The following is a 26642-nucleotide window of genomic DNA, read 5'->3' as shown; positions in this document are numbered from 1 at the left end:
GAAGAGAGGGAAACGAAGGTTTCTATTTAAAAGTTGTAAAATTCTCCAAGTGTAATTCCAAGAAAGGAAATTCCAGGAAAGCTTTACTTAGATGCGCACGGACTCCCTAGGGGAATACTTAGTGATAAATCGAATGAATAGCAAGAGTGTATACAAATTGTATGTATAGTGTATCAATCAAGCAATGGTATCGTAGATGCAGTGAGATATAGACGGGCGATATGATAAATAAACAACAAGTAGGTTAGTATGGAGAAATGAACCATAAGATTACGTATAAACAAAAGGAAACAATTATGCACGATGAAGGAACACAGCTGACGCGATATACACATCGGTAACAAAAACAGACAACCTAGAAAGTGGAAAAACACAAAGCAGTGCGGGCAAGACTAGCCGCGACCCGGTCCTGCCGGAATCGATATTGAAAGTCTGTAACTCGACTCAATATGGAGCGCACGGATAACAGACTGACACAAACCTCCATCTCGCACAACAGGATTCTGACAGCGACGGCGTTCTTCTTGTTCTTCTCGTTCCATTTCAATTTCGTATGGTGCCTTGTATCCAGGTATCCGGATACCGATCTTCGGAGGTGAATGTTTGGGTTCCCAGCGACCGCCGCCTGTTGCTTTACAAATGATGCTAGACCTCCGTAGCGGGTATGCGTCTAGTTCGCCGTATGATGGTTGTGGGACCTCAAATTCAGTAGGAGATAAGATAGAAGTGGGTAATGGAATATGTCCGGGGCTGAAATGAGATGAACTTCGGACAACACGAACCGGTCGAGAGGGGGGTGCTGGGCTGTCCACAGGAGATGCACAAACAGACGAATTGGGAGAAGGAGCTCTAGAATCTACCGGAGACTTGACAAGCATAGGAGTGGATGGGGTACGGTCTGGAGTGCGAGGCGAATTACAGCCATGGATCTGGTCCCAACAGTCATCGCAGACCTTCTTCACGAGAACTGGTGACGTTGGACTATCGTAATTGGAGATAGGCACGTTCCGCGGAGGATGAAGGAAATCAAGATTGGAAACGTCAAGTAAATGTGTCGAACGGGTGGTGCACTGGTGGCAAAAAACGCCACCGCACTTTCTGCAATGCTGTCACGTACAATTAACGTTCTAATCTAACTAATAAGATGTAAAATTCGAGCTCACATGACGCCGTTCAAGGACCGAGAACTTGATGTGGCAATAAAAATTGTCACATGTATTAGCGAGAGAATCAGGCTGAGTACGGTAAGATCAGTATACTGGGCAACGGAGTGTCAGCATTGGACTGCACCTTCCAGAGACTCCTTGGCAATAAGACTGCCAGATGCTCATTGGTGCGTGGGGGCAAGGCGAGATAGAGGCGGGAGTCTGATGTTGGGGAAGAGCCTTTACAAAATCTGTCAGAAAAAAACCCAGCATATTTCTCCCGACAGTACTTAATACCTTCGGCTAGAGAGGATGCGTCAGAGGAGCATTCTGACTCATTAGAAGTTAATGAGCCAGCGTAGGCCATCGTAGATTGTGCTTTGGCAGCAAGGTTGGCCAGTACAGTAGCAACTTGAAGAACAGACATAGCGGAAGAAACTGTGGTGAAGAAAATAAGTGTCAAGCGTGCAGGCCGCAACACCGAGTTTATGTCTTCCGTTGCTACAAGTTATATCGAATCCCCATCATTGTCGTGGGAATATTTGGGAGACCGTTATTGCAACCGGCACTATTTCAAAAATTGGACTTTTCTAGTATGTTGTAATTAGCCGACCCTTGCAACAACCTTTGCTAGAGCCGCCCGAGGCCGCTCGACGGGCTTCTTGTCATTGGAGGATTCGGTGGAAACGAACAAAAAGCCAAATCGATTTTGTAACGTATATCAATGCCGCGGAGTTTTACGGAGTGTCGGGAAAATCCCTGGGAAATGGTTCGGCCGCTACACATGCCACAGGGCCGAATATTGCATTGTCAAATTTCAACTTATCTGCGATTTACTGTCATTCACGTCGTAAGAAGGTTTTACACCTCGACAGATTTAAGGGTGAGCGCCTCAACATGTAAGGAAAGACAATGGGTTCATACAGTAACGTAAAGTAGTGTATGTTTCCAATAAACACAGTGGGTGTGGCAAGTAGGATAAAATCAAAAGCAGCTAAAGTTGAAAGCAGTACATACGATCTCACGAAAGCATAAGCGAATGATCAACTACGACGTCCTCCTCTCGCGCTGTCAAAATGTTCGTTCAGAAACCGTCCGCCGCCTGGCCCACGTCGCAAATTCTTCGCAGCTAGTGGAGATTCTGCGAGACGCCCGACAGGGGCGAAATTACGACCAATTGGTGTGATGTCAGGGCCAGAGGAGAGATGGGTAATTGGAAGTTGCGAATCATCTGCACCTCCCAACAAATGATGTCCAGAACGACGGTTTGACATGCCCTCGCCAGGTCTAGTGGGCGTGTGGAACAACTCAGGACCGCGTCCCTGCCAAAAATTATTCTTTGGTGTTGCAAAGGGAGCGCCAAACTTGATACCGCGTGAAGGTGTCGATGTTGGATCAAATGGAGATTCGTCAGCCATGAATAGCTCAGCACAACCTGGCGTCGTTGTGTACACACGAACACTTCGAGAGGAAAGTTGCGGTGTCTGTGGACCAGGCTGGGAAGATGCTTCATCCCAGGAAGAACCAGAGGAAAAATAAGGGCCCGCCCTTCGGCCAGGTGGGGTCATGGGTGGACGTGGAGAGCTGCTCCATGGGACTGCTGGCGAAGGGTTAAGGCCCGGGTGAAAGAAGGGTGGGTCGTAGCTTTTGTCATGCCTCAGTTTCTCTTCAGTTGGCACGAACGTCGGCTCGAATGACGGTAAGATATCTGGAGGGGGTGTTTTGGCACAACTGCCACAAAACCAGGGATCTTCCTCCTTGCCCAAGTCTGCAACACTTCGAATGCCAATGCATTGTAGATGGTACCAAGTATGACATTCGTCACATTGAACCAATTCTCGGCCATCATCACTACCTCGACAAATACAAACAATTTCATCATCAATGTCATCGTCGGTGGATTTACGCTGCGCTCGTCGAAACGAGAACTGTCTGATCGATCGCTTCGACAGCAATGCGGTTCTGGCATCAGCTGGATCGCTTGGAACAACGGATACCGTGGTTGGACCACAATCTCGATTCTGTGAACGAGCGAAAAGAGGGTACATTTTGCCCCTACCGCTACCGAACCTGGAACGCGCTGTTTGATTCTGAAACAAGCTTTCTTCATCGTCTTCATCATCCGAATCACGGTTTAGAAAATTTTCGATGTACCGCAAGCGTTGTTCCTCCTTCATTTTGGAAAAATCGCTGCACTGCTCCGAACGTAAGCGCCATGGAAATTGTGTGTCCGGCCAGTTCGGAACATCAACATTTGCTTCCAGCTGCAAAGGGAAAGTACTTTGATCCTTTGATTCATCCATAGAAGGTGTCTTCTTTTTCTTTCGGTAACGTCTCTTCTTCGATGGGCTTAGTTTATTTGGACTGGGTGGATCAGAGGGTCCAATATCCATCAAGACTCTGCCATATCCTTCCACGTCAACTGGAGCTAGCTTTGACCGTGAAGGAACATGGGAGGAACTTCGGAATGCAGATAATCTGTTCTGTTGGCGAAGCTCCTGCTCGCTGACCAAAGGAAGTGCTTCAAGTTCTCCAGAAGCATCCGGGTCCACAGGATCCCCAGATCGCTGCAAGTCCGTACGCTGAATAGTGAAGTAGTAGGGGAGTCAGCATGCTCGCCGAGGCCAGCTGGAACCGGTACATACATAACGATCGTACCCTCCTGCCATCAAACTTTCTTCAAAGCTTTCGTCAGAGGTTTGCTGGAATAACATCAAACGCCGGCCTTTGATAGGACTTTCCGTTACTCCGATCGTTGCAGTTGCCCGTTGTCCTTCTATGCCGTCTACATCAAGAGGGGGCGGTGACTCTATACGCTTCGCACGCTTGAGGTAGTCAGGCCTCCGTGCCTCCGCTTCTCGTGTGAGGCTGATCTGATTCTCTAATAACTGTGCACGGATCCGAGCCATCTCCCCTCCGACCTCTTCGCTAAGCTCCTGTGATGCAGAAGGTGGTAATGAAATGCTGTTAGACGGAGGTAGGAAGTCAGCAGATGAAGCTTGTGATGCTGGACGTTTTCTATTTTGAGTGGTATTCATGACCTCCATTGATTGTTGTGTAGCCGCACTGCATGTGTTATCTTGCGCAACACAGATGCGAAGACTGGGAGAATGTTCTTCTGTGCCCCCGACGGATCCATTTGCGGAACTATAAAAGTGCTGAGTATTACAACGTGGTCAACATTTGTGAATAGACCAACCCTGTGGGCGGCATTCTTCTTGTAATCCGAGGGGGCGAGTGACTAATGGGATTAAGCAACATTCATGAGAGACCGATAAGGTGTACATACCTTCTCTCGTCGTTCTTTCCGTGAGGTCCGTTTGCACGGGAACGAATAGCAAGTGGGCTGAAACTCAACATAATGACTCTGCACATGAGACCAAATCAATTCATACCTAGAATCCGGTGTGATCATTTTATGGGGCCTAAATGTCGGAGATGAATCAGCATGATACCTGCATCAAATATCTAGTTCATATTGAATTAAGCCAGTCAGTCACACTCACGAGATGGATCTGGAATCTGTTGGCATGATGTCCTCCAGCAAGCTGTACCACAGAATTACTCCTACTTTGTTTCCTTTAGAAAGTTAAACGTAATACTCACATTTGACTTTTGGGAGTAATATTGCGTGAACTCGATTGCCCGTATACACCAAGATTACTGGGGCTGGAAGAAGAATAAAGTTAGTGTCATGGACGCGGGTATCAAGTTTTCTTGAGTGAGTAAAAATGAAAGATTTGCAGATTTGCAAATGCCACTCGCGACAGTGAACAGATAGGGTAGATTATCAAAGCGGACATGCTCACCTCAGCGGCGTAGGAAGATGTACATGTTGACTTGAAAAGGGAGGTAGCAAGCCATTTACGGGCCTTGTTGGACTATCATATGTGTCAAATCACGTATCCGTACTCGTATGTACCATGTACTCACCTAGCATCATCTGATGATGCATGCCCCCTCTCTGTATACTCATTCGTTGGACCAGGGGTTTGGTGGCATGTGAGATGCGAGGGCCACATTGTTTCTGTCATATCTGGCGTCCTCAGCACGCTCGGCTGCGATATACTACTTCCTGTCACAGGAGGTGCGACCTCGTTGCTCGTTTTTACGAATTTGTCAGACATGGCCATGGGACTGTGGCTGCGGCTACCTCAGGGATACACCAAGGATCGGAAACAGCAGCAAGAGCTGTGAGAGATAGATCAAGCTATCAATATTCGGCAGACTCTTTCTTTTGTCTTGACTAGCCCTTCACAACTGAATTGAGGAAAGATTGAAGGTGAACTTGAAGACAAATGAGTTTATCTTCTAATTAGTTTGCAACCTCGACGATTACATAACCACAGGTTGATCCGAAAATGATGCATTTGAGTCAATTGACACTTCAATTTCACTGTGATCAGCTCTTCTAGAGAGACTTCAACTTCATGCCCGTGCGCGCCATTGAATTCTATAGTGGCATAGGTGATTATGGACATCAATATTTGCGATCGAGCTGTTCTTAAAGTCACATATTAGGTGGCCTACATCTCGCACTTCGCCGAAGTCGTGTAGCGTGTTCGCTTGTGAAAGCGTTTGACTGGGATCAGACTGCATGCCAGGTTTATGCAGCTAACTATGACGCCAAATTAATAATCAGGGTAGGTCGATCTTTGATACATGATTGTCTGCCATTGACCTGTGCGACGTCGTGTATCCCTTTCATAGAGAGACATATCAACCCTTTCTGCGGTAGATCTTTTATATCTGCATGCCGACGTTTGGCTCCTATCCCCACCGTGCCAACCTTATACCATTCTGAACACTGCTGCTAGAGGAGAGGCTGATCCCAGAGCAAAGTCGTTTCTTCATTTGATCAACCATGTTTTGCCGGATCTCACTGCCCAGGACTTGCAGCCTCGCTACATACTCATCGAGAATGTAGCAAGCTTCCAGGTCAGTCGACCTCATCCCATGTCATACATTGTTCAATATTGACGTATCATTGTCAAGGACTCGATGACAAGGAGACATTTAGTCGATTCCCTCCAACGGCTCGGCTACGTTGTTGCTGAATTTCTTCTCACTCCTATACAGTTTGGTATCCCGAATTCGCGATTGAGATACTACCTTCTCGCGAAATTATCCCCCCTCCGGTTCTCTGGCCTTCAGGAATCTCACTTCGATCGAGTCCACGAGACGATACCAGGAACTGCATCAGACATTCCTGCACACTCGTTACATGAATATCTGGACCCTGCACATGAGGATGAAATTCCTATACGTCACAAAATCCACGATCGAGTACTTTCAAAGTGGGGTCGTTTGTTCGACATCGTACTGCCATCCAGTCAGCGGACCTGTTGTTTCACGAGGGGTTTGTTTGCTCTAGCACTGACTGTCTTATTTACCAATTTTACCCTAGGTTATACACAACTCGTTGAGCGTGCAGGTTCCATCCTTCAGGCGAATGAGGACCTTGATGTGAGTTTACAGTTGCAATGTGGAAACTTGAATTTTGGACTGAAGTAAGGCAGACCACCGAGGTCTTTGATAGGTTTCTTGAAGCTCAGTCGCGAGGAGCTGAAGACGCCGTTCGTATCCTAGATCAGTTGCACCTTCGGTATTTTACTCCTAGTGAACTCTTGAAGATATTTCGATTCGAGGAGCCAGAGTCCAACCAAGAGTTTCTGTGGCCACCTAATATATCTCTAAAATCACAGTACCGACTCATTGGCAATAGCGTCAATGTGGAAGTGAGTGAACGTTCTATGAGACAAGAAAAATTTGGCGATTTCCTATATAGGTCGTGCGGCGCCTTATTGATTATCTTTTTGATGGTGATGAATTTACGACGTGATTCTCCTCTCTTCCTCTTCTGTTCTACTTGCTTGATAGCAGCCTGGTTTCACCTTAGCCTTACTCGGCTAGAGCCCAGAGTCCATTAGGGAAACATAATTTGCTACCGAGCTTTGTAGCACCCTGTAACACTCTGTAGCACAATACGTCCGATGAGCCACAAAAATATGCCTTGGTTCTGCATCTGCAATCAGGCTGGTTAAGTTTCAGCTTCAAGGTCTAGTCCTCTGGCTTAGTGTACTATATTGAGGTGTCTGGTTTTACTTAGTCTGTGTCCAACCGCTCACATTTAAACGGCCGCGCCCGCCGCCATTCGAGTTCGTACCACATAGTGTGTGGTGTCTTGCTTTAAATGCTACCTGCCGTGGTGTAGCCAACATTAAGATTACGAAAATGTTATCCCTGATCATGAGAGCTTTTAATTCTTAAACGATGCCAGTGGATTTTTAGTCCCACGGTTACATAATATGTATGACGTATTCAGAATTCAAATGCTTTGCGAGGACCGGTTTCGGCCTCCACATTACCGGTCCTATATATATTTGCTTCCGCGATGTCAATAGCTTTTCGCACCCTTAGACGCGAACATCTTAACATGCCTCAGAGCAAGTTCCAGAGAACTTTTATCATTGGCTGTGGATGCACGGCATTTATAAAGGTCAATAATTCAATCTTGCCAGTCCTTACTAAGTATTCAATTCATTCGGTACGCAGCCCAGAGCGCAGAGGACAACGGAGGACGTAAGCAGAATCTATGATATACATGAAATGAACGTTTTCCAATTCCATTCATGTGTAGATGGGACTTGAAGCAGGCACAAAGGCGCTGCTCGATGCTGGTGAGTTATGCATATAGAGACAATTTGTTCAAAACCACAATTCGAACTTCCTAGGTATTACATATGATGCAGTACAAACTGCATTCGTGGGTTACTGCTACGGTGATTCTACAAGTGGTCAAGTATGGCACTCTTCAATTCAGTTTCACGATGCTAATTGGTGTAGCGAGCTCTTTATGGCCTTGGAATGACCGGGATTCCTATCACCAACCTGAATAATAATTGTTCAACCGGAAGTACTGCACTGTTCCATGCAAACAACGCTGTAAAGTCAGGCCTGGTTGACTGCGCCCTCGCGTTGGGCTTTGAGCGTATGGCGGCGGGTAGTCTCGGGAGCAACTTCCCTGACAGGCCATCACCGACCCTTTTGTTTAGCAAGCGAACCATAGCCCTCGAAAAGACTCTTGCTTCCGGAACAAACTTCGGTCCAGGTGCTCCGCGAATGTTTGGCAATGCAGGACAAGAATATATGGACAAATTCGGTGCCGAAGTCAAACACCTGGCCATGATAGGTATTATGCGGCCCTCGTACTAAACATGTGTGTTTAACGTATTCTAGCCGCAAAGAATCACGCGCACTCCGTCAAGAACCCATATTCGCAGTTCCGTAACGGATGGACAGTTGAACAAGTCTTACAGGCACCTAAAATCACCGCTCAACTCACGAAGTTCATGTGCAGTCCTACATCGGTAATAATATTCCCATTCTCACGTACTTGACACTCAACATGCATTAGGATGGTGCAGCCTGCTGTATCATCGCATCAGAAGACTTTGTGCATGCTCATGCATTGGAAAATCAAGCCATTGAAATTGTTGCACAAGGCCTCGAGACGGACGACCCTGCTGCGTATGATACTGAAAGCGCTATGGAGGTTGCTGGCTACGGGATGTCGAAGCGATGTGCTGACAAAGTATTCAAAGACGCTGGCTTTGCCGACGGTGAAGGGCGTGACTTGGTTGGCGTGGTTGAGCTGCATGATTGTTTTTCTGCAAACGAAGTAAGTCCGTCTTTCGTCACATGGTTTAGGGCATGACCCTCCCTTAGCTCATTACATATCCTGCCCTTGGACTTTGCGCCCCCGATGAGGCCCATAAGATGGTTGAAAGGGGCGATAATACGGTCAGAGTTTCCTCTTTCAGTTTCGCAGCAAATGAACCTTCCGTAGTACGGTGGCAAGTATGTTGTAAACCCGAGCGGCGGTCTTGAAGCCAAAGGACATCCACTCGGGGCTACTGGTCTGGGTATGCATTTCTATATAACAAGTGAGTAGCATTCGTTTATTGGCGATATTGTTCTAATGTCACTTCGGCAGTGCAATTGCGTGGATGTTCGTGTGGCAATCAATGTGTTCACTTTCGTGGTCTCCCTAATGTGATTAATATCTAGTGGCAGGACCTATGCAAGCACCTGGTTTATTCGACATTCCGGACAAGCGGGGCAAGTTTGGTCTCGTTCATAACATTGGTATTGGGGGTGCAGTGGTCGTTAGTCTACTCCGCAGGCCCGAGTTTTACAAAGCAGGGGGTATCGACGGCCAGACTAGGTAAGCACGCCCATATTTGAATATAGTTCACTAACCTGCACGGTATATCAGGCTAGGATACAATCATGCTCATGAATGCCGGCCTGTTACGCTTGCAGATGTCGACAAAGTTAAGTCGAAAAAATCATCGAAGTTTGTCCTTCAGCATGCGAAGCTTTGAAGAGCCTGTGATCTTCTTATTGTATCTTCATGTGCGGACGATCCGTTATCTAACATGATCCAATGGATTCTCGATGAAGTAGATGATATTTTGGTCGATGTCTATATATAAAGCAAACACTATAACTCCCTATAACTCCTTATCAGGGATCTGTAGTACTTACATAAGAAGCATTTCTGGACCGTATTCTGTCCTAAGTTCCTATTACACAGTGTATCACTCTAAACTCTCTTCAAATGCAAGCGGTACCAGCCAGCGCACTCAGCGCCCTTGCTGACCCTCCTGCTCGAATGGTCGATGGTGCAGCCATGGATTACTTGTTGATCGAAGCTGTGAATGCCCTTCGTGACTCATCAGCAGTCGCTTCTGCTCGAGCAAAAAAAATCGAGCGCGACATGGTCGACGCTGGGCTGGTTCCACCACCACTAACGACAAAACAACAGAATCCGAGAGACAGTGGTAGTAGCACATCAGGTAAGATATCAGGGCCTGGGGAGGAGGATGAGGGGGTGAGGTCCAGGCTGGAAACTATCGGTATGCACATTGGGGGTAACTTTGTGGAGAGGTGCGGTGTCTTAAAACCAGTTTCGTATCCTAATTGTCTCCAAGGCTTTGCCGTGACCGCCCACTGTTCAGCGACTCTCTAGACGTTATTAAGTTTGTCTGCAAAGATCTTTGGGTCTCTTGCTGGGAAAAACAAGTTGACAACTTGCGTACGAATCACAGAGTAAGAAATTGGTCCATGACTTCCAGGGATTTGCGTTGAAAAATTTGTAGGGTGTCTATGTTCTTCAAGATAACGCCTTTAAGCCAATTGCTCGAATTTCCTCATGGGAGGGTCGACAAGAAGCCCTCAAACGAGCCAAGCTGGTATGTTAACAGTTTGAAATGAGACTTCTTTATGCTTTGACGTGTGTCAAAGTATGTCGCACTTCCTGCTGGGATTATTCGAGGTGCATTGTCTCGAATCGGGTTTCAAGGGACGGTGGTTCCTGAAATTACCACTCTACCTCAGTGTACGCAATTTTTCGAATATCGTGGTGTGGCATATTGAGCTGACGGTCATCAATTAGGCACCTTCCAGATTAAGCTACCAAAAAACACATAAAACTATAGCACTATCTCAGCCTCAAGTTACACGTCAATTCACGGTAGCTCAAGTTGTGGAGTGGCTACTGAACGTTGAACTCGAATCCCATTGCTGAAAACTCAGTTAGACGGTTGAAGGTGTCGGGGTTATTAAGTGGTAAGATGGACAACAAGTATGCAATACGACTCAAAAGAAGGAAGGGGCCTTGCAGCAGTCGTCGAGTGTCCGGCTGCAAACTTCTCTCCACATTGCTCTCTTTCTACCGGATTGATTTTTTTTTCACGAAGGAGAACATCTGAAGTTGGTGATTCTCGGCCAAGATTCTTTTTGCAATTGAAAATGTATCAGAATCAGCATATTCTCCTTGCGAATGCAGGACTATCGGGACGGTGCACAAAGTGATGGCATGGCTGTCTTCACCCTTGGAATACGCCTCTCCGGTGGTCTTCTTCTTGTTTGACTTCAAACATAACTTCTTCCCAATGCAGGATGGCGAATGTAGTATCACGCATGACGGCATCTGTGGGACTTGTTCCACATTGATGCAATCTATGAAGATCCGTTGAGCTTGTTGAGGCAAAAGAAAAGGGCGCGGGAAGGGACTGCATTTAGCTCTCGCGGAAGTAGACGTGGATGGGGGTGTTGGAGACTTGGAGTCGGAGTGGGTGTCGGTGAAGTTCTATGTAAAGCTTTGAAGGTCGTTTGAACCAGTGTGAGTATCTTACGCAGGTGCAGCCTGCCGCAACTTAACTAGATATGGAAGCACATTCTATATTTAGCCATCTAGCTCGTAACTTCCGTCACTCAGCATCTTTTCATCTTATACTGGCGAGCAAGGATGGCCTCCGTAGAGATTGCAGAAGAAATACGCTCCATCTTCCCTGGTACAGAAGAACTCATCGTGCAGTATCTTTCTGGCTATCTGGTTGATGATGCTGGTGAAGAGGAAGATGTTCTCCAAGTGGCCAATGACATTCTGGATTCATTGGGTATGAATCATCCAGACGACGTCAAGAGGTTGATGGCACGTCTCCGGGATCTCCTTGCCGAGCAGCTGAGTGCACGGGCGAGAAATAGCGGTCGACCAAAGTTGATGAAGCTTGATAAAGTTATGGATATGAGCAAGGTCGGTGCTATGTCGAACACCATTGGGCTCGGAGAAGGCGTAGACCTCGAGAGCATCAATAAGGGAAAGTGAGCCTGTACCCTTGTGTCGTTATGCATGCCTTGAACTCAGCGATGTTTTTGCACAGAGCATCCAGGGTAGATGTAAAAAAGCTTGAGAAACAAGAAGCCAAACTGAAGGTAAGTATAAACAGCCTTCTGCGTCATACAGCCGTGATATAACGGCGGCTTTCAGGCCAAAATAGAGAAACGTGCTCGTCGTGACCTCTATGAAGGGTCCAAACTGCTGGATCAACACCGCAAGCAGGTTGGTTGAGATATTTAACTCTATCTACATCATTTTGATTACGGGTTTGCCAGCAAAATTATGAAGAGATGTTTATGAAGGTGATTCACTTGAGCTTGCTTTTTTCAACTTGATCATTCAACATCTTCTTTCAGATCAACCCCTTAGAAGCGGCAAATGCTGCCAAAAACAAGAGCAAAGATATACATCTGCCCTCAATTGACGTCAATTTTGGTTCCAATCGTATACTGTGCGTTTCACTTTCGATTTCCGTGATACTTGTTGTGAGGGATTCATTTAGATCAGGAGCAAGCCTTACATTAGCATATGGTCGTCGGTATGGGCTCATAGGACGCAATGGTAAGTTTCATAATTTATCACTTGTTGGTATGACTATACAACTTTATCAGGTGTCGGAAAGTCCACCCTTTTGAAGCATATCGCTATGCGGGAAGTACCTATTCCTGCGCATATTACCATATTGTTCGTGGAACAAGAGGTAAGTCACTGTTTTACATATGGGCCTGTGTGTGAACTAGGTATAGATTGTCGGGGATGATACAACCGCTCTCGATTCTGTTCTCAAAGCTGACGTTTGGAGAGATCACCTGTTGAAGGAGGAAGGTTCTTTGAATGCCCGCCTGGCTACGCTGGAAAAGGAAGGCGACGATAAACGGTTCGAGGATGCTAGGGAGGAGGCTTCGTCAAGATTGGCGGAAGTGCATGCTCGTTTAAGTGATATGGATGCCGAGAGTGGTCCTTCGAGGGCAGCCACTCTTCTCGCGGGTACGTCGATCTCTCTATGCCATATAATGCGTTATGATACGAAACCTCCAGGGCTGGGTTTCAGCGAGGCAGACCAATCTAAGCCTACAAGGACATTCAGTGGAGGTTGGAGGTGAGTAAAATCATTGGGACATGGCAGTGTCCGATATCTCGTATTCAGAATGCGACTTGCACTAGCACGTGCATTATTTGTGAAGGTACGCTGCTCAAGCCCTGATTGTTCAACAGAGCTCTGAAGCACGTGCAATGGATATAGCCTGCTCTTCTTTTGCTTGATGAACCTTCAAATCATATCGATCTCAATGCACTGGCTTGGCTGGAAGATTACCTTCAAACATGGCCCGGTACATTGCTTGTTGTGTTAGTTGAGTGGGTGTATGAGTTGATATTATCTTTCTCACGATTTCGACAGATCTCACGATCGTGCATTCTTGTCAGTGTGCAGCAATATTCATTTTACGCCTGAAATACAACTGTTTGCAGAGACGCTGTTGCGACTGATATCGTGCACCAGCACTCTGGTAGACTAGACTATTATAAAGGGTTCGTCTAGTTCAAGCCCAGACGGGTGTGCTTCCTAACAGCAGTCAATTCGCAGGAATTTCACCCAGTTCTATTCAACTAAGTCTGAACGAGACCGCAATATGCGAAAAGAATACGAAACACAAATGGATTATCGAAAACACCTCCAGGCTTTCATCGACAAATGGAGATATAATGCAGCCAGAGGTAGGAATCTGAAATCAGCGATTGCCATGATTTTTAACACGTTTTTGCTTAGCTTCGCAGGCCCAGATGAGAATCAAAATGTTGGAAAAGGTGGGTGTTTTGCCTAGCTTAGTTGAGACCCTTGACTGACCGTTTTGAAGCTCCCTGAGTTAGAACCTCCAGAGGAAGAAGAGGGTGAAACTTTCAAGTGACCACAAATCTTTCTCGTTCCCAGTGCAGCGAGTTGACATTCTAGCCACTAGATTCCCTGATGCAGAGAAGATATCGCCACCATTGCTCCAATTGTCTGAGGTCACCTTTGGGTATACGCCTGAAAACCTTCTCCTCCAAGGAATCAACATCGATGTAGGGTTGGATTCGCGAATAGCTATTGTTGGCGCGAACGGAGCTGGAAAATCAACCCTGTAAGTGGTACTAGTACGTGCCTCGAAGAACAATAATACAACTAAAAGTTGGTCGGGATACGTAGTATTAAACTCCTAACTGCAGAGCTAAGACCCTTGAGTGGCGACTTGAATCGGAATGGTCGTCTGCGAATGTGAGTCGTCACTGCATTTTATTGATCACCTGCTCACTTGCTTTGTAGAGGATATTTTTCGCAACATCATGTTGACACACTCGATCCTACTATGTCTCCTGTACAGTTCCTGGCCTCTAAATTCCCAGGAAAGACAGAACAAGAATATCGAGGCCACCTAGGGAACTTCCAGATTAGTGGAATGACAGGGTACGCAAATTTCTTGTGACCTGCTTGCAGTTTTTCATAAGGACAACAGGCTCCAGCTTATTGGCACGCTTTCTGGGGGTCAGAAGTCTCGTGTCGCGTTTGCTGCCTTATCATTGCAAAATCCTCATATATTGTTATTGGACGAGGCGAGTACAGAAGATTATAGTTTATGATTTCTGCTGATGCCTGCCAGCCTACTAACCACCTGGATATTGAGGTACAGTACATACCAATATTTCTATTTCTTCACTTTTACTGACCGTTCAATGAAGGGTCTGGATGCGCTGATGGCGGCGTTGAGTACTTGGAATGGCGGAGTGATCGTTATCTCTCACGATGAGCGATTCATCACCACAGTTGCAAAGGAGGTAAGCACGCGCAAATTGGTGTATATTGGCTGCTCTCTAAGTCTATCTAGCTGTGGGTGTGCGCTGATCGTGCAGTGACCAAGTTCAAGGGTGATGTACAAGCATATAAGGTTTGCATAGTATCGTGTAGGCGACGGTCATGCACTGATATTCTGGTCACAGAGCATCATTGTCAACAACATCAAAGCACGACCGTGATGGTAAATTGTGTATGTAGTATGGGGATCCCGATCAGTCATCACTACATGTCGCTTAATCTGCCCGAGATATGAGATGAAGTGCAGTCCTTGAGTGTCAGTCCAGAGTCGCGCATTTCACTTGGCTTATGTACGAATCGGTCAACTGTTCCTTATGTAAAGTCACAAAATTTGCGGGTGTATTCTATTTTCCACTTTTAATATTTCCCCCAACCCGAGATTCTTCCTTATCAAAAAATAGATGAGTTTGTGGTGCAGTCGTCACGTGCTGACGCGTTTGGCAGAAGCCGTGACGCGACCGCGTTTTGTTCCTATTAGCGTTGGCTTCATCCATCATCAACGGTTGCGAGTGGGCGATTTATTTTCCACAATGAGCTCTTCAGAAGGGGAGAGTTTCGACCTCGAAAATGTCTCAGGTACAGAGAGCGAGGACTACGCTCCACCCGTCAAAAAGACAGTGAGTCGTGTTTGATAAATTGTCAAAAGCGCGACTCAGTGCCACTTTGCAGACAAAAGCACCAGCAAAGAAGACCGTCCCGACGAAATCTACATCAAAACCATCACAACCTCCTGCGAAACCCAAGGCTGTACCTAAGAAGAACGTACTAGTGGATAAAGACGACAATGCTGACCGCAGCGCAATGGACGTCGATGAAGTTGTTGATTCAGGCGATGAGAGTGCAGGGTCATCCAAACCGAAGGCACCAGCCCCGCCAAAGAAGAATAAGACAGCATCAGAAACTTACACCAAAGTACGCATGCTGGAACGTTAGCAATCCGTTGCTAACAACAAAAAACCTGGCAGTTATCTCAACTGGAGCATATTTTAAAACGCCCTGATTCCTACATTGGAAGCGTTGAGACAATTACGGTGCCCATGTGGACGTATGATTCGGAGAACAAGCGCATGGTTCATAGAGAGGTCAAATATGTCCCGGGTTTCTTCAAGATTGTGGACGAAATTCTTGTCAACGCTGCAGATAACAAGGTGTGGTGCGCGACTCTAGTGTATTACTTATCATGCTAACTGACTGCCATAGATCAACGACCCTAGCATGGATACCATTAAAGTGAACATTGACGTCGAACTGGGTATCATCTCTGTCTACAACAATGGCAAGGGCATTCCTATCGAAATGCACTCGCGAGAAAAAATGTACATCCCTGAGTTGATCTTTGGTCACTTGCTCTCCTCTTCCAATTATGATGACGACGAGAAGAAGCTCACTGGTGGCCGTAATGGTTACGGTGCCAAGCTTGCCAACATATATTCCCATGAATTCACCGTCGAGACTGCAGACAAAAACAGCAGCCAGAAATACAAGCAGACATGGACGAACAATATGAGCAAGGTCGGCGCTGGAAAGATCACCAAGAACGGAAAGGGCGAGGAGTACACGAAGGTCACCTTTAGGCCGGACTTGAAGCGTTTTGGCATGCAGACTATCGACGAAGATACCTTATCTTTACTCAAGCGTCGCGTGTATGATCTTGCGGGCACGGTCAAGGACGTGAAGGTTTTCCTGAACGACGAACGTCTAAAGATCAAGAACTTCAAGCAGTACGTCGAGTTGTACCTCAACTCTGCTGCGGCAGAGGCTGCAGAGGCATCAGGAGGGGCTGCGCAGGGAAAGCCAGCCATGATATATGAGCAGATTGGCTCGCGGTGGGAGGTAGCGTTCGCCGTATCAGATGGCACATTCCAGCAGGTCTCCTTCGCCAACTCCATCGCAACCACGAAGGGCGGTACGCATGTCAATCACATGGCAGACCAGATTGCGAAGAACGTCATCGCTGCCATCGGAAAGAAAAACAAAGGCGCGACAGTGAAGCCTGCACAGATTAAGAACCACATGTGGATCTTTGTCAACGCTCTCATAGAAAACCCGACATTCGACAGTCAAACGAAGGAGACGTTGACATTGACTGCCTCTAAGTTCGGCACAAAGCCTACATTGTCCGAAGAGTTCATGAAGAAAGGTACGTATCTCGTGGAGTTGCATGTTTTGAACTCTCATCCTTGTTCAGTTCAAAAATCAACGATTATTGATCACGTTCTTAACTGGGCAAAGTTCAAGGCTGACCAGCAGATCAAGAAAACTGATGGAAGCAAGCGTAATAGGTGAGAGGTTTTGTACAAACAATATTGATCTAACGATGTCACGCAGATTGACTGGAATGACGAAACTCGCCGACGCAAACAACGCAGGCACGAAACACGCTGAAAAATGTACACTAATCTTAACCGAGGGTGACTCTGCGAAAGCTTTGGCTGTGGCCGGACTGGGTGTTGTTGGTCGTGACAATTTCGGCGTCTTCCCGCTCCGTGGAAAGCTGCTCAACGTCAGGGAAGCGAAGCATGACCAGATCATGAAGAACGAAGAAATACAGAACATCAAGAAGATTATGGGTCTCCAACACAACAAGGAATACGGCAATGTCAGCAGTTTGCGCTATGGACGCTTGATGATCATGACGGATCAGGTCGGTCCTCTTATGGAATCGATCTCTAATAAGCAAGCTAACACTTTGCACGCAGGATCATGATGGATCTCACATCAAGGGTCTGCTTATCAATTTCTTGGATCATTTCTACCCGTCGTTATTGAAGTTGCCGAACTTCTTAGTTGAGTTCGTGACACCTATCGTGAGGGTACGCGACCTTCTTTTGGGATGTTTCCGTCTGCTCATGTGTGCGAAGGTAACGAAAGGGAATCAACGGATAGATTTCTTCACTATCCCAGAGTACGAGCAGTGGCTGGAGGATACCCCCGATGCTCACAAGTGGGACTCGAAGTACTACAAGGTCTCTTCTACTTTCATGGCAATTTCTGCCCTTCTTAAACATGATTTAGGGTCTTGGAACAAGCAAAGACTCCGACGCTCGCTATTACTTCAGCAACATGGCTAAGCACATGATCCCTTTTGCAACAACACAAGATGGCGACAGGGCACTAATTGACCTTGCTTTCAGCAAGAAGAAAGCTGATGATCGAAAGGAATGGCTCCGCCAGTTCAAGGTGAATGAGCATCTAAGAGCATACTATCATATACTCATCCGTGCCGCATAGCCTGGGACATACCTCGACCACAACATGGACGAGATTCCCTACTCAGATTTCATTAACCGAGAGTTGATCCTGTTTTCTATGGCAGATAACATTCGTTCTATACCGTCAGTAGCGGATGGCCTCAAACCCGGCCAGCGCAAAGTCATCTGGGGTTGCTTCAAGCGTAAGCTGAAGAAGGAAATCAAGGTATGTACACCGTTCCACACACTCAGTAAACTCTAATTGTCCATCTAGGTTGCGCAACTTGTAGGTTATATATCTGAGGTTGCTGCATACCATCACGGTGAAGCGAGTTTGACTATGACCATTGTGAACTTGGCCCAGGACTACGTTGGTAGCAATAACTTGAACTTGCTCCTGCCCAATGGTCAGTACGGTACGCGCGACCAGGGCGGTAAGGACCATGCTTCGGCTCGTTATATCTTTACCGAGCTATCTGCTTTGAGCCGCGCTGTCTTCAACCCCGCAGATGCTCCCTTGTTGACGTACCTGAAAGAAGACAGTGACTGGATTGAACCCGAGTACTATATGCCTGTTATCCCGCTCATTCTGGTGAACGGCGCTGAGGGCATTGGAACTGGTATGCAGATCAATTAAATATTTTCAGCGATCTTACTATTTATCAGGTTGGAGCACGACAATTCCCTGCTACAACCCTGTTGATATCGTGGATAATCTGCGTCGCTTGATGGCGGGCGAAGATATGGTCACGATGTTGCCTTGGTGGCGTGGCTTCAAAGGCACAATTAAGAAAGTTGGTGACCACAAGTACGACGTCACTGGTATCGTCCGCAAAATCAATGACACCACCGTCGAGGTTACAGAGCTCCCGATTCACAAGTGGACTCAAAGCTACAAGGCTGAGCTCGAGGCTATGATTGGTGAGAAAGGTGACGGCGTTATCAAGGTGGTCACAAATTTAGGCGTCGTCTTGTTTTTTCATTAAAGTATAAGCCAACAGGACTACAAGGAACACCACGATAATGTGAACATTCACTTCGTGATTAGCATGGCTGCGAAGGACCTAGAGAAGGCTGAAGAACAGGGTCTCACAGAGTTCTTCAAGCTCACGTCCAAGATCAATACGAGCAACATGATGGCGTTCAATTTTGAGGGGAAGATCCAGAAGTACGCATCTCCTGAGGAGGTCATTGAGGAGTTTTACCCGCAAAGGCTTGCATATTACCAGAAGCGAAAGGCAAGTAATTCATGGGAATTTAGGGGTTTGAAATGCTTATGTTCTTTTGTTACGCAGGAATACCTTGCGAATGAACTGCAAATACAATTCGAGCGCCTCTCGAACCAGGCACGGTTCGTGAAGATGATTGTGGACAAAGAGCTTGTCGTGTCAAATCGGAAGAAGAACGACCTTATGGCTGAGCTGCGCAGGCTGAAGTTCCGACCATTTCCCAAAGTGACGAAGGCCAAAGCTGCTGGCGAGACAGAGGATGTTGTCCAGCCCGAAGATGAAGAGGATGAGGCAGAAGAGATTGTCAAAGATGTTGGAACTACCGACTATGACTACTTGCTTGGTATGGCCATCTGGAGCTTGACGAAGGAGAAGGTGTGATTCCCAGTGTCTTCGTTGATTTTCACTCTGAACATTATCTAGATCGAAAAACTCATGCAACAAGCGGCAGACAAGGATGCTGAACTTCTTGCTCTTCTCGAGCGCAAGCCCAATGATCTCTGGAATGAGGACCTGGATACTTTCCTGAAGGAGTGGGAAGTGAGTTCACCTTGTTGTTGCCTAGAACATGAGATGAAGTGTTCCATATCAGAAATCATGTCAAGAGTTTGAGAATAAGTCCTTACTCGATGCCAACGGTAAGAAGATCAAGAAGAAGCAAGCAACGCTCGAACATCGTAAATCGTTAACTGGGCGGAAGAAGGTGAAGGCAGACTCTGATTCAGAGTTCGATATGGTCTCAGCTACACAAGCGAAGGGCAAGGGCAAAGCTAAAGCCAGAGCAAAGGAAGAACCTCCCAAACGGAAAAGGTAGCCTTTTTTTCAGCAAAAGGAATTAATCAGTAACCATTTATTTAGTCTCAAGGCAGAGGAGGACAGCGATGAAGACTACATCAAGCCTGCGGCTAAGAAGATGAAGACCACTCCGGTGACCGACTTCTTCGACAAGAAACCACCTGGCCCCTCAGAGCCCAAAAAGCCTGTCGTTCGAAAACCTTCGAGCAGCAAGCCGGCTCCTGCGAAGAAAGCTGTAGCCAAAACGGAGAGTGATGACGAGATCATCATTGCGAGCGACTCAGATGCTCCACCACCACCACCGAAGCGACCTGCACGAGCAAAGACCAAGAAGTATATTGAGATAGAGTCAGATTCTGTTTCAGAGATGGAAGATGTGTCTATGTTCGAGGAAGACTGAGTTTATCATTAACATACTTATGACTTATTTTCTTTGAATTTTTCCTCGCTGCTGTTTTGTATGCCGATTTTTCTATAACCTTGTAACTATATAGATAAATTCGGGGTAAAGCCACGTGGTTTGTATAACGGACGTAATTCTCTTGATGTTTCGTTTGATTGTTCTTCTCGTTCACGCGTTCACGTCTGACTGCCAGACTTCCAGCGTAGCCCAAGGGCAGCAGTGTGCGCGTCTCCTGCGTATGTTTTGGTTTCAAGATACCCAGAGGAAAATTCTTAGGGCGTTTAAAGCTCAGTCTACTGTTGTTGCAAAAGTGCTGACACTCAGCGCCAATTTGTTCAGCGTCTCTGCAGAAACATAATTTCTGCGTGATGGATTCGCATGCGCATCAGCCGCTGCCGCCTAGGCTTAGCATACCTCCAATGCTTACCATGCAGCAGCCTTTTGACGGCAGGCAACCTATGTTTTCACCTGTTCTTCCTACCGCTCTTCAGCATAGTTTTCATCCTCCACCGTATTTTATGAATGGTCCTCCGCTTCAAACACCTATGCAATCTTTTTTTCCTCATCAACCACCTCCTGCTCCCGCTCGTCCCACTTACGCGAATCACCAAGGACATGCAAGTATATCACATTTTTCAGGTTACCCACCTCCGAGTGCCATTCCCATGACTCCCTTGGGTCCTGCTTTTCCGCCGCAGATGGGCCCGCCATTTGGACAACCCTTTATTCCTCGGAATAGAAGAACTCCAAGCGTTAGCATAGGTGGTCCACCAAAAGCACCTCTCGGAGGACCAGGGCGTAAGCACAGCCCCTTGCCTCCTCCACATGCTGCACCCACTCCTGCCCCAAAGGGCAAGAAGGTTATCGTAAACATACCAGTGGAGACGATCCAAGGAAATGTCGCTGGACTATCAACGCGTCCGCCATGGGCACGAACACCGGTAGCTGCAAGAAACGCGGAAGAACCAGAAATTATTGCACCTGAGATGACCTCAAATGAGCTCTATCCACCCGATTCATGGCGGCGAGACATACCTGATACGGTGGACGTGTTTCTTCCTGGAAAGGTGCGCAGGCCTCTGAGCTTCTTCAGCACTGTGTTTGACGCTTCCACAGGCTGCGTGGGACGCTATGAAGCTGAATGTTATCGAGCAGAAGCTTGAGAGGTTGGGTGTAGAGAGAGGTTCAGGAGGTACCCTTCCTATTCACGCTCCTCATGCGCGCGCATCATCAGTATGTATCTTTTTTTCTTAGTCTCACATCGATTTTCCTTACGGCGTGTCATGATGTGTCTAAGATTTCATCTCCTGCCGACCCATCCCTGCTGCACTTCAAGTTGAACAAATTGCAGCAATCACAGACTGCGTCCTCACTAAATCCTCTGTCGCATTCGCCTCAGCCACCATTTAACTTGTCTCCCTCTCCACATCAACTTCCTCGATTCCAAAATAGGCATGGTCATAGTCTGTCCCTTGCACACCCCCCGCTCCAAGAAAATTTCTACATTCCAAGCGCGGCATTCAATCCTTTTGGTCCGAACGCAGTCCTCGGCTCCGACAGCATCGAAACAAACTTCACTACCGAGCCATTTCCTGTTCCTATAGAAGGTATCCATGCTCCACAAGGTCGTGTCCCAGTTTCTGTCCCATCTCTTATTCCTTCCGGTATCTCTCGCGGAAGCAGTCGTCCTGATTTCATACGCGGGTTCGGCCTCGACATCCCGGAAGAGGAAGAGCCTCCAGAGGAAGAAGTACCCGCTGGCACGGATGACAATGCTGTAATTGACGTGGAAGGACTTGATGGCCAAGATTCAGGGAGAGATGCGACATCGGTTGCGCTGAGCAGGTTGCATTCGAGACACGTCTCGCGACTGTCGGCTGCACTATCATTGCGGTCGGTTGGTGGCGTCACGGAAGGTGCATTGTCTGAGGTTAAGTTAGCTCCCATCCAGAGTCCGGCTGGCAATCCAGGCATTGATGACCTTGACAAAGAGGCGGTCGGAGAGTGGACGGGATCGGAGGACATGCACGTAGATAAAGAATCAGATGACGAGGTATGTGCTACAATTTCTGGGTTATTCACGCACTAGTTTGACAAATTTGAAGGAGAGCATCGGCGAGTGGTCTAATCCCTCAGACGAAGAACGGGCTCGTCAAAACCGGGTGCAACGCCGTATTTTGCGCCAAAGAAAGCATGAAGCTGAGAAACCCAGACGTCTCCCCAACTTTCCTGCTCCCCCGGGTGGTGGACTGGGCGTGTCTTTACGTGGTGACTACGATATTGTCTCGAATCCAAGCGAGGAGGATCACCGAGGAGAACTGCATACGGCATTCCTTGACGTGGATCCGGCGGATTTCCCAGTTAGACCACTATCAGCATCTACAACTGGAAGGCGACCTCTCCCCCCTGTCCCCCACTCCCGTGGTCAATCAGGACAATACTCGGTGCATGACCCCGCCCTCGCTCACTCGCGCAATATCTCTGAGCAGCTCGACATCCACAATGATGGACCGGCCCCCATCCCACAGTCATCTTCATCTGGGGCGCTCAATCCACACGCTAAACCTTTCGTGTTTGGTTCAGTCAGGCAGTCTGGTTCATGGTCCCTCGAGATGGCACCAGTGCAAGTTCCCACCCTTAGCCATACACGCATTCCGTCCCTCGGAAAGCCACTCAATGCGGCTGCACAAGAGTTCCGACCCACAGGGTTCACATTCCGTCCGCCACCTGGGGTGCCTCGTATGGCCTTTCCCGCACCTGAACCTTCGCGGCCTCTGCCAGTCCCACCGGCACGTGCTCAACAAGGCCGCGAGAAGAGGCAACGTCGTGGATCCCGCTCATCATTTGATGAGGATGAGGATGGCAGTGGCAAAGAGAATATGGCTTCATTTAGATTCCCTGCATTGGGTGAAACTCCGCGCAGTCGTCGTTCTGCTCCTACATCACCATGGACGTTGGGATCAAGAGATTTTAACACAAGTGCTGGTCCACTGCAACCCCTCACGTTTTCTGGATTCTCCACCCTTGCCTTGCCTGATGAGGATGGAGTGCAGGAGATTGAGATACCTGGACATGCACATATGGCCGGCAACTTCGAATCACCCCAGAATGACGACCTCCTTGGCATTCCAAGCACGTTTCCGTTGATTGCACCTACCCGGCCGAAACGCGCGCCTATCCCGTTGGATTTCAAGAATCCCACTCCCAGCAACACATTGCCTGCTGGTGTCTTCAAGGCTCTGGTGGGTGATGAAAAAACTCGCCGTACTGTGCGCTCTCGGCTAAGTTCCCGCGAGATATTCGAACACTCGCAACAACCATCCCTCGACGATCTTGCAACACCCGCCATCTCGATGTTACAGCAGCGTTCGCAATCGGGGCTTATCACTGACCCTGGACTACAACGTCAACTGTTCGAGTCTCCTGACATATTTACGCCTGCTATTAAACGTCGCTCCTCGTTGCCTGCATTGCATAGTGCTCACAACTCTCACGCTTCGGAGCTTTCAAATGTTTCCATTCCGGCCCTTAACCTCACAAAGCGTCTCGAGGTGCAAGCTTTAGAGGATAAAATTGAGGCATCATTGACCCAGAAATTCCAAGCGCTCAGCGCTGAGCTCGCCCAGGCCAGAATATCGACAAGTGGACCCTCCATCAGCCCTGCCACAGAAGATATGATCACGGAAGTTGTTGGCTTGTTTCGTACCCAGCTTCAGGAGTCTGCTGCTCGTGGCCTCGACGACAGCCAGATGGACGCCCGTGGTGAACTTGACCTTGCGGTCATCCGCGATGTGGTACAACGAGGCCAAGCAGAGGGTCTACTGTTGATACAGACAGAGTTGCGTGAGCTCGTGAAACGCCTCGAGCAAGCTGGACCTATGGGATCATCAACAGATATTGTTGCCACTTTGGAACTGTCGAAGAAGAACACGCAGGTCATTCTTGACAACATTGAGCAGCTGTCGTCACAAATCGACAAACACTCGGCTCCTTTCGCAGACAAGCCTGAACGGTTATCCCTCATTAGTGATCTTGTGGATACTCTGGCACCCACATTTAAGGCTTTGCGACCTGAAGCTGTGGACTATAGTGTCCTCACCGCTCAGCTCAGTCAAGCCGTTAAGCCAAACATCGAACAGTTGATTGACCTCGCAGCCGACAAACGGGAAACTGCCGGTTTGATCGTGGACAGCATCATACCTCTGCTGCCCAAGGTGACGCTGGATACCGGTGAGGTAATTGCCCAAATCACTGCTGAAGTCCGCCGTATCATTGCCCCCATCGATGCGCATGAAATCAAGGAACAAGTGGCTGACCTAGTGGTGGAGCGTCTGGATTCTCGTCTTGCTGTTCGCGACAAGGCTTTCAACGTAGAAGTCGTTTCAGGCAAAGTCACAGAGGGAGTCTCTGGTCTGCTCCGCTCGATCGATGATGTGGTTCCCAAGCTAGATGCTCTGGATGAGGCTCAGCAACTCATTGTCCAGAAGAGCGATGATATTGTCTCAAAACACACTAATCTCCATGCCATTGTCGCCAGCTTCCCTGCTCAACTTGACGATATCAAGTGCGCTATGCAGCTGAGTAATCAAGAGCTGCAAGCCCAAGCATCGTCGCAGAGTATCGAAGAAGTCCTATCAGCTATTCACCGGTTGGAAGATGCTATCGGCTCCCTGGATAGCACTCATCTACCCTCGACACAACACGACGAGCTTCTCTCGATGCACAGGTCCCTCCGCGAGGATCTTTCTGAACGCATGAATGCGCTACCTGAGGCGTTACATGTAGCCGTCAGCGTTCTTCAAACTGCTCATGCTGAGTTTGCAGTCTCTAGGGACGCTTCAAAAAGAGACCAGGAAGAGATCCGTAAACTCAAAGCAGTGAATGCTGAACACCAGGTACAGCTAGCGAAGGCTCGTGGAGCCCATGGCCAAGTCCGAGTGGAAAGAGACAACCTCGCTCAACGCCTCAAAGATGTTGAGTCTGAGAGAGATAGGCTCCGTGCTCAGATTGAAGAACTCCAGAGCACTATCAAAACTCAGAGCACAGATATTGCTGCCATCGGGTCGCGGAATTCTGAACTGGAAGGAGCGCTTTCCCAAAGCCTTGCACGCCTCAAAGCTTCAGATGTTGCAACACATGCCAATCAGGAACGCATTAGCGAGTTGGAGAAGGCGAACAAGGAGGCATTGGCTGAGCAAGCCAACCTCAATTCCAAGGTACATCGCTCTTCTTGTTGGTATCGTTCGTCGTCTGATGGCACGTCAGGTTGGGGAATTGGACGCATCAGTGAAATTTGTAACACAAGAGAAGGCCTTGGCTATGCATACTCTTCAACTCCTCCAGGAAGAGCACGGGCATCTGCTTTCGCAACAGAGCCATTGGGACGACCTCCATCGCGCGGCTGAGCAAATTAGCGTGCTCACTACCCTTATGAACCAGGCTGGCAATGAAGAACTTCAGGAACTCCGACGTACGAGTCGTAGCCTCGAAAGCGAGCACACAGCGCTTCAAAAACGTTTCAGGGAACAGGAACAAAAAAATTCCAATGCTGAACGCACCGCAATCACCGCCAGACAGAACTTGACTCAAGCACAACAGAGGTCCTCTGAGTGGGAGAATCGCGCGAAAGAGTATGAGCATAACTTGGAGATGACACGTACTAGGCTCGACGAGGTGGAGCAAGCTCATGCTCAACTTGATGCGGACTATTCCTTTGCAAAGCTTCAACTGGAAGAAAAGGAAGCAGAGGACCGCTTTGTTAAGGTGGGAATCACAGCAGTTCCGCGTGCTACATTCTGATTGATGTCTAATCTGCAGGACCGAGAGCAAAAGTTACGCGATCAGGTTGCGAACTTTGAAGCTCAAGTTGCTCGGCTTGAGGCTGACCTTTCGAAGGCCAAGGCGACTACCCCATCCATAGCATCATCCTATACCATGATTGGGCATAAACAGTTCCCCCCTCGTCCTGATTCACGTTCAAGTACCGTCTTTTCTGGGGACAGATCAAGTACACCAGTCGCGCAGATGAATGGTTCTCACCGACCTCGTAGCGATACTCCTCCCAGATCGTCTCCGTCCGTTCAAGATTCAATGCATGCACCGCATAAATTTTACCAGCTTGGTTCTGTGGTACCTGCCACTCCTAAGCCTAGGCGACCCATTGGATCATATCGACCTCAATCTGTGGTCTCGTTCACTTCTCAACACTCCTTGCGGTCAGTCGCGTCTCCGACGCCAAGTACAATCTCAATTGTACCGGATGACGACGGCTGGTACTCGTAAATTAATTCGATACAATCTTCATTTGCTCAACCTCATGATATCCTGATCTAATCGATGATGGC

The 26642-nt window shown here is 47.9% G+C and overlaps 8 protein-coding genes across 8 annotated transcripts; 6 read left to right on the top strand and 2 right to left on the bottom strand.

Annotated features, from left to right (window-relative positions):
• Positions 1–20: 20 nt before the first annotated feature.
• Positions 21–1823, bottom strand: EDB93DRAFT_1114266 (FYVE zinc finger-domain-containing protein). The gene is made up of 5 exons (XM_041448237.1): positions 1443–1823; positions 1291–1385; positions 1164–1235; positions 482–1106; positions 21–432 (listed from the first exon to the last, which is right to left on the bottom strand). Exons 1-5 carry the CDS (start codon positions 1570–1572, stop codon positions 356–358), a joined length of 999 nt encoding a protein of 332 aa, XP_041313986.1. The 5' UTR covers positions 1573–1823; the 3' UTR covers positions 21–355.
• Positions 1824–1971: 148 nt separating this feature from the next.
• On the bottom strand, positions 1972–5457 carry EDB93DRAFT_1114262 (uncharacterized protein). The gene is made up of 9 exons (XM_041448236.1): positions 5079–5457; positions 4955–5026; positions 4752–4814; positions 4652–4693; positions 4541–4600; positions 4435–4491; positions 4345–4386; positions 3791–4292; positions 1972–3727 (listed from the first exon to the last, which is right to left on the bottom strand). Exons 1-9 carry the CDS (start codon positions 5276–5278, stop codon positions 2189–2191), a joined length of 2577 nt encoding a protein of 858 aa, XP_041313985.1. The 5' UTR covers positions 5279–5457; the 3' UTR covers positions 1972–2188.
• Positions 5458–5531: 74 nt separating this feature from the next.
• On the top strand, positions 5532–7176 carry EDB93DRAFT_1114257 (S-adenosyl-L-methionine-dependent methyltransferase). The gene is made up of 7 exons (XM_041448235.1): positions 5532–5612; positions 5667–5788; positions 5856–6083; positions 6141–6504; positions 6553–6611; positions 6665–6883; positions 6934–7176. The coding sequence occupies exons 1-7, from the start codon at positions 5576–5578 to the stop codon at positions 6985–6987; spliced, it is 1083 nt and encodes a 360-aa protein (XP_041313984.1). The 5' UTR covers positions 5532–5575; the 3' UTR covers positions 6988–7176.
• A 388-nt stretch (positions 7177–7564) lies between these two features.
• On the top strand, positions 7565–9718 carry EDB93DRAFT_1114253 (thiolase-like protein). The gene is made up of 12 exons (XM_041448234.1): positions 7565–7644; positions 7701–7727; positions 7786–7825; positions 7880–7947; positions 7992–8337; positions 8385–8515; positions 8563–8826; positions 8874–8948; positions 8995–9091; positions 9142–9156; positions 9216–9372; positions 9424–9718. The coding sequence occupies exons 1-12, from the start codon at positions 7582–7584 to the stop codon at positions 9530–9532; spliced, it is 1392 nt and encodes a 463-aa protein (XP_041313983.1). The 5' UTR covers positions 7565–7581; the 3' UTR covers positions 9533–9718.
• On the top strand, positions 9435–10739 carry EDB93DRAFT_49673 (NO signaling/Golgi transport ligand-binding domain-containing protein). Its single transcript, XM_041456561.1, has 5 exons — positions 9435–10097; positions 10142–10259; positions 10310–10402; positions 10455–10548; positions 10606–10739. The coding sequence occupies exons 1-5, from the start codon at positions 9769–9771 to the stop codon at positions 10638–10640; spliced, it is 669 nt and encodes a 222-aa protein (XP_041313982.1). The 5' UTR covers positions 9435–9768; the 3' UTR covers positions 10641–10739.
• A 537-nt stretch (positions 10740–11276) lies between these two features.
• Positions 11277–14961, top strand: EDB93DRAFT_49213 (P-loop containing nucleoside triphosphate hydrolase protein). The gene is made up of 24 exons (XM_041456545.1): positions 11277–11334; positions 11386–11816; positions 11876–11927; positions 11983–12054; positions 12108–12134; positions 12189–12393; positions 12444–12532; positions 12579–12819; positions 12871–12931; positions 12980–13016; positions 13076–13179; positions 13232–13252; positions 13303–13362; positions 13418–13548; positions 13601–13638; positions 13689–13735; positions 13791–13952; positions 14018–14086; positions 14135–14275; positions 14325–14421; positions 14469–14492; positions 14548–14643; positions 14694–14753; positions 14806–14961. Exons 2-24 carry the CDS (start codon positions 11461–11463, stop codon positions 14839–14841), a joined length of 2226 nt encoding a protein of 741 aa, XP_041313981.1. The 5' UTR covers positions 11277–11334; positions 11386–11460; the 3' UTR covers positions 14842–14961.
• Positions 14962–15210: 249 nt separating this feature from the next.
• EDB93DRAFT_1237413 (DNA topoisomerase) lies at positions 15211–20295 on the top strand (the record flags this gene model as incomplete). Its single annotated transcript, XM_041451410.1, has 17 exons — positions 15211–15297; positions 15350–15592; positions 15646–15828; positions 15881–16820; positions 16869–16962; positions 17009–17324; positions 17380–17493; positions 17542–17646; positions 17696–17860; positions 17912–18097; positions 18146–18491; positions 18538–18818; positions 18873–19109; positions 19167–19475; positions 19524–19640; positions 19693–19910; positions 19959–20295. The coding sequence occupies 17 exons, from the start codon at positions 15211–15213 to the stop codon at positions 20293–20295; spliced, it is 4278 nt and encodes a 1425-aa protein (XP_041313980.1).
• Positions 20296–20816: 521 nt separating this feature from the next.
• Positions 20817–26580, top strand: EDB93DRAFT_1074728 (uncharacterized protein; the record flags this gene model as incomplete). The annotated part of the gene is made up of 6 exons (XM_041445115.1): positions 20817–21365; positions 21415–21531; positions 21596–22351; positions 22404–25514; positions 25564–26061; positions 26116–26580. The coding sequence occupies 6 exons, from the start codon at positions 20817–20819 to the stop codon at positions 26578–26580; spliced, it is 5496 nt and encodes a 1831-aa protein (XP_041313979.1).
• Positions 26581–26642: the final 62 nt, after the last annotated feature.

Source organism: Suillus bovinus, assembly GCF_016758785.1.
Source record: "Suillus bovinus strain UH-Sbo-P2 chromosome Unknown EDB93scaffold_1, whole genome shotgun sequence".
In the NCBI taxonomy this organism is placed as follows: Eukaryota; Fungi; Basidiomycota; class Agaricomycetes; order Boletales; family Suillaceae; genus Suillus; species Suillus bovinus.
Note: the sequence above shows the minus strand (reverse complement) of the source record. Positions and strands in the feature narration are given on the sequence as shown.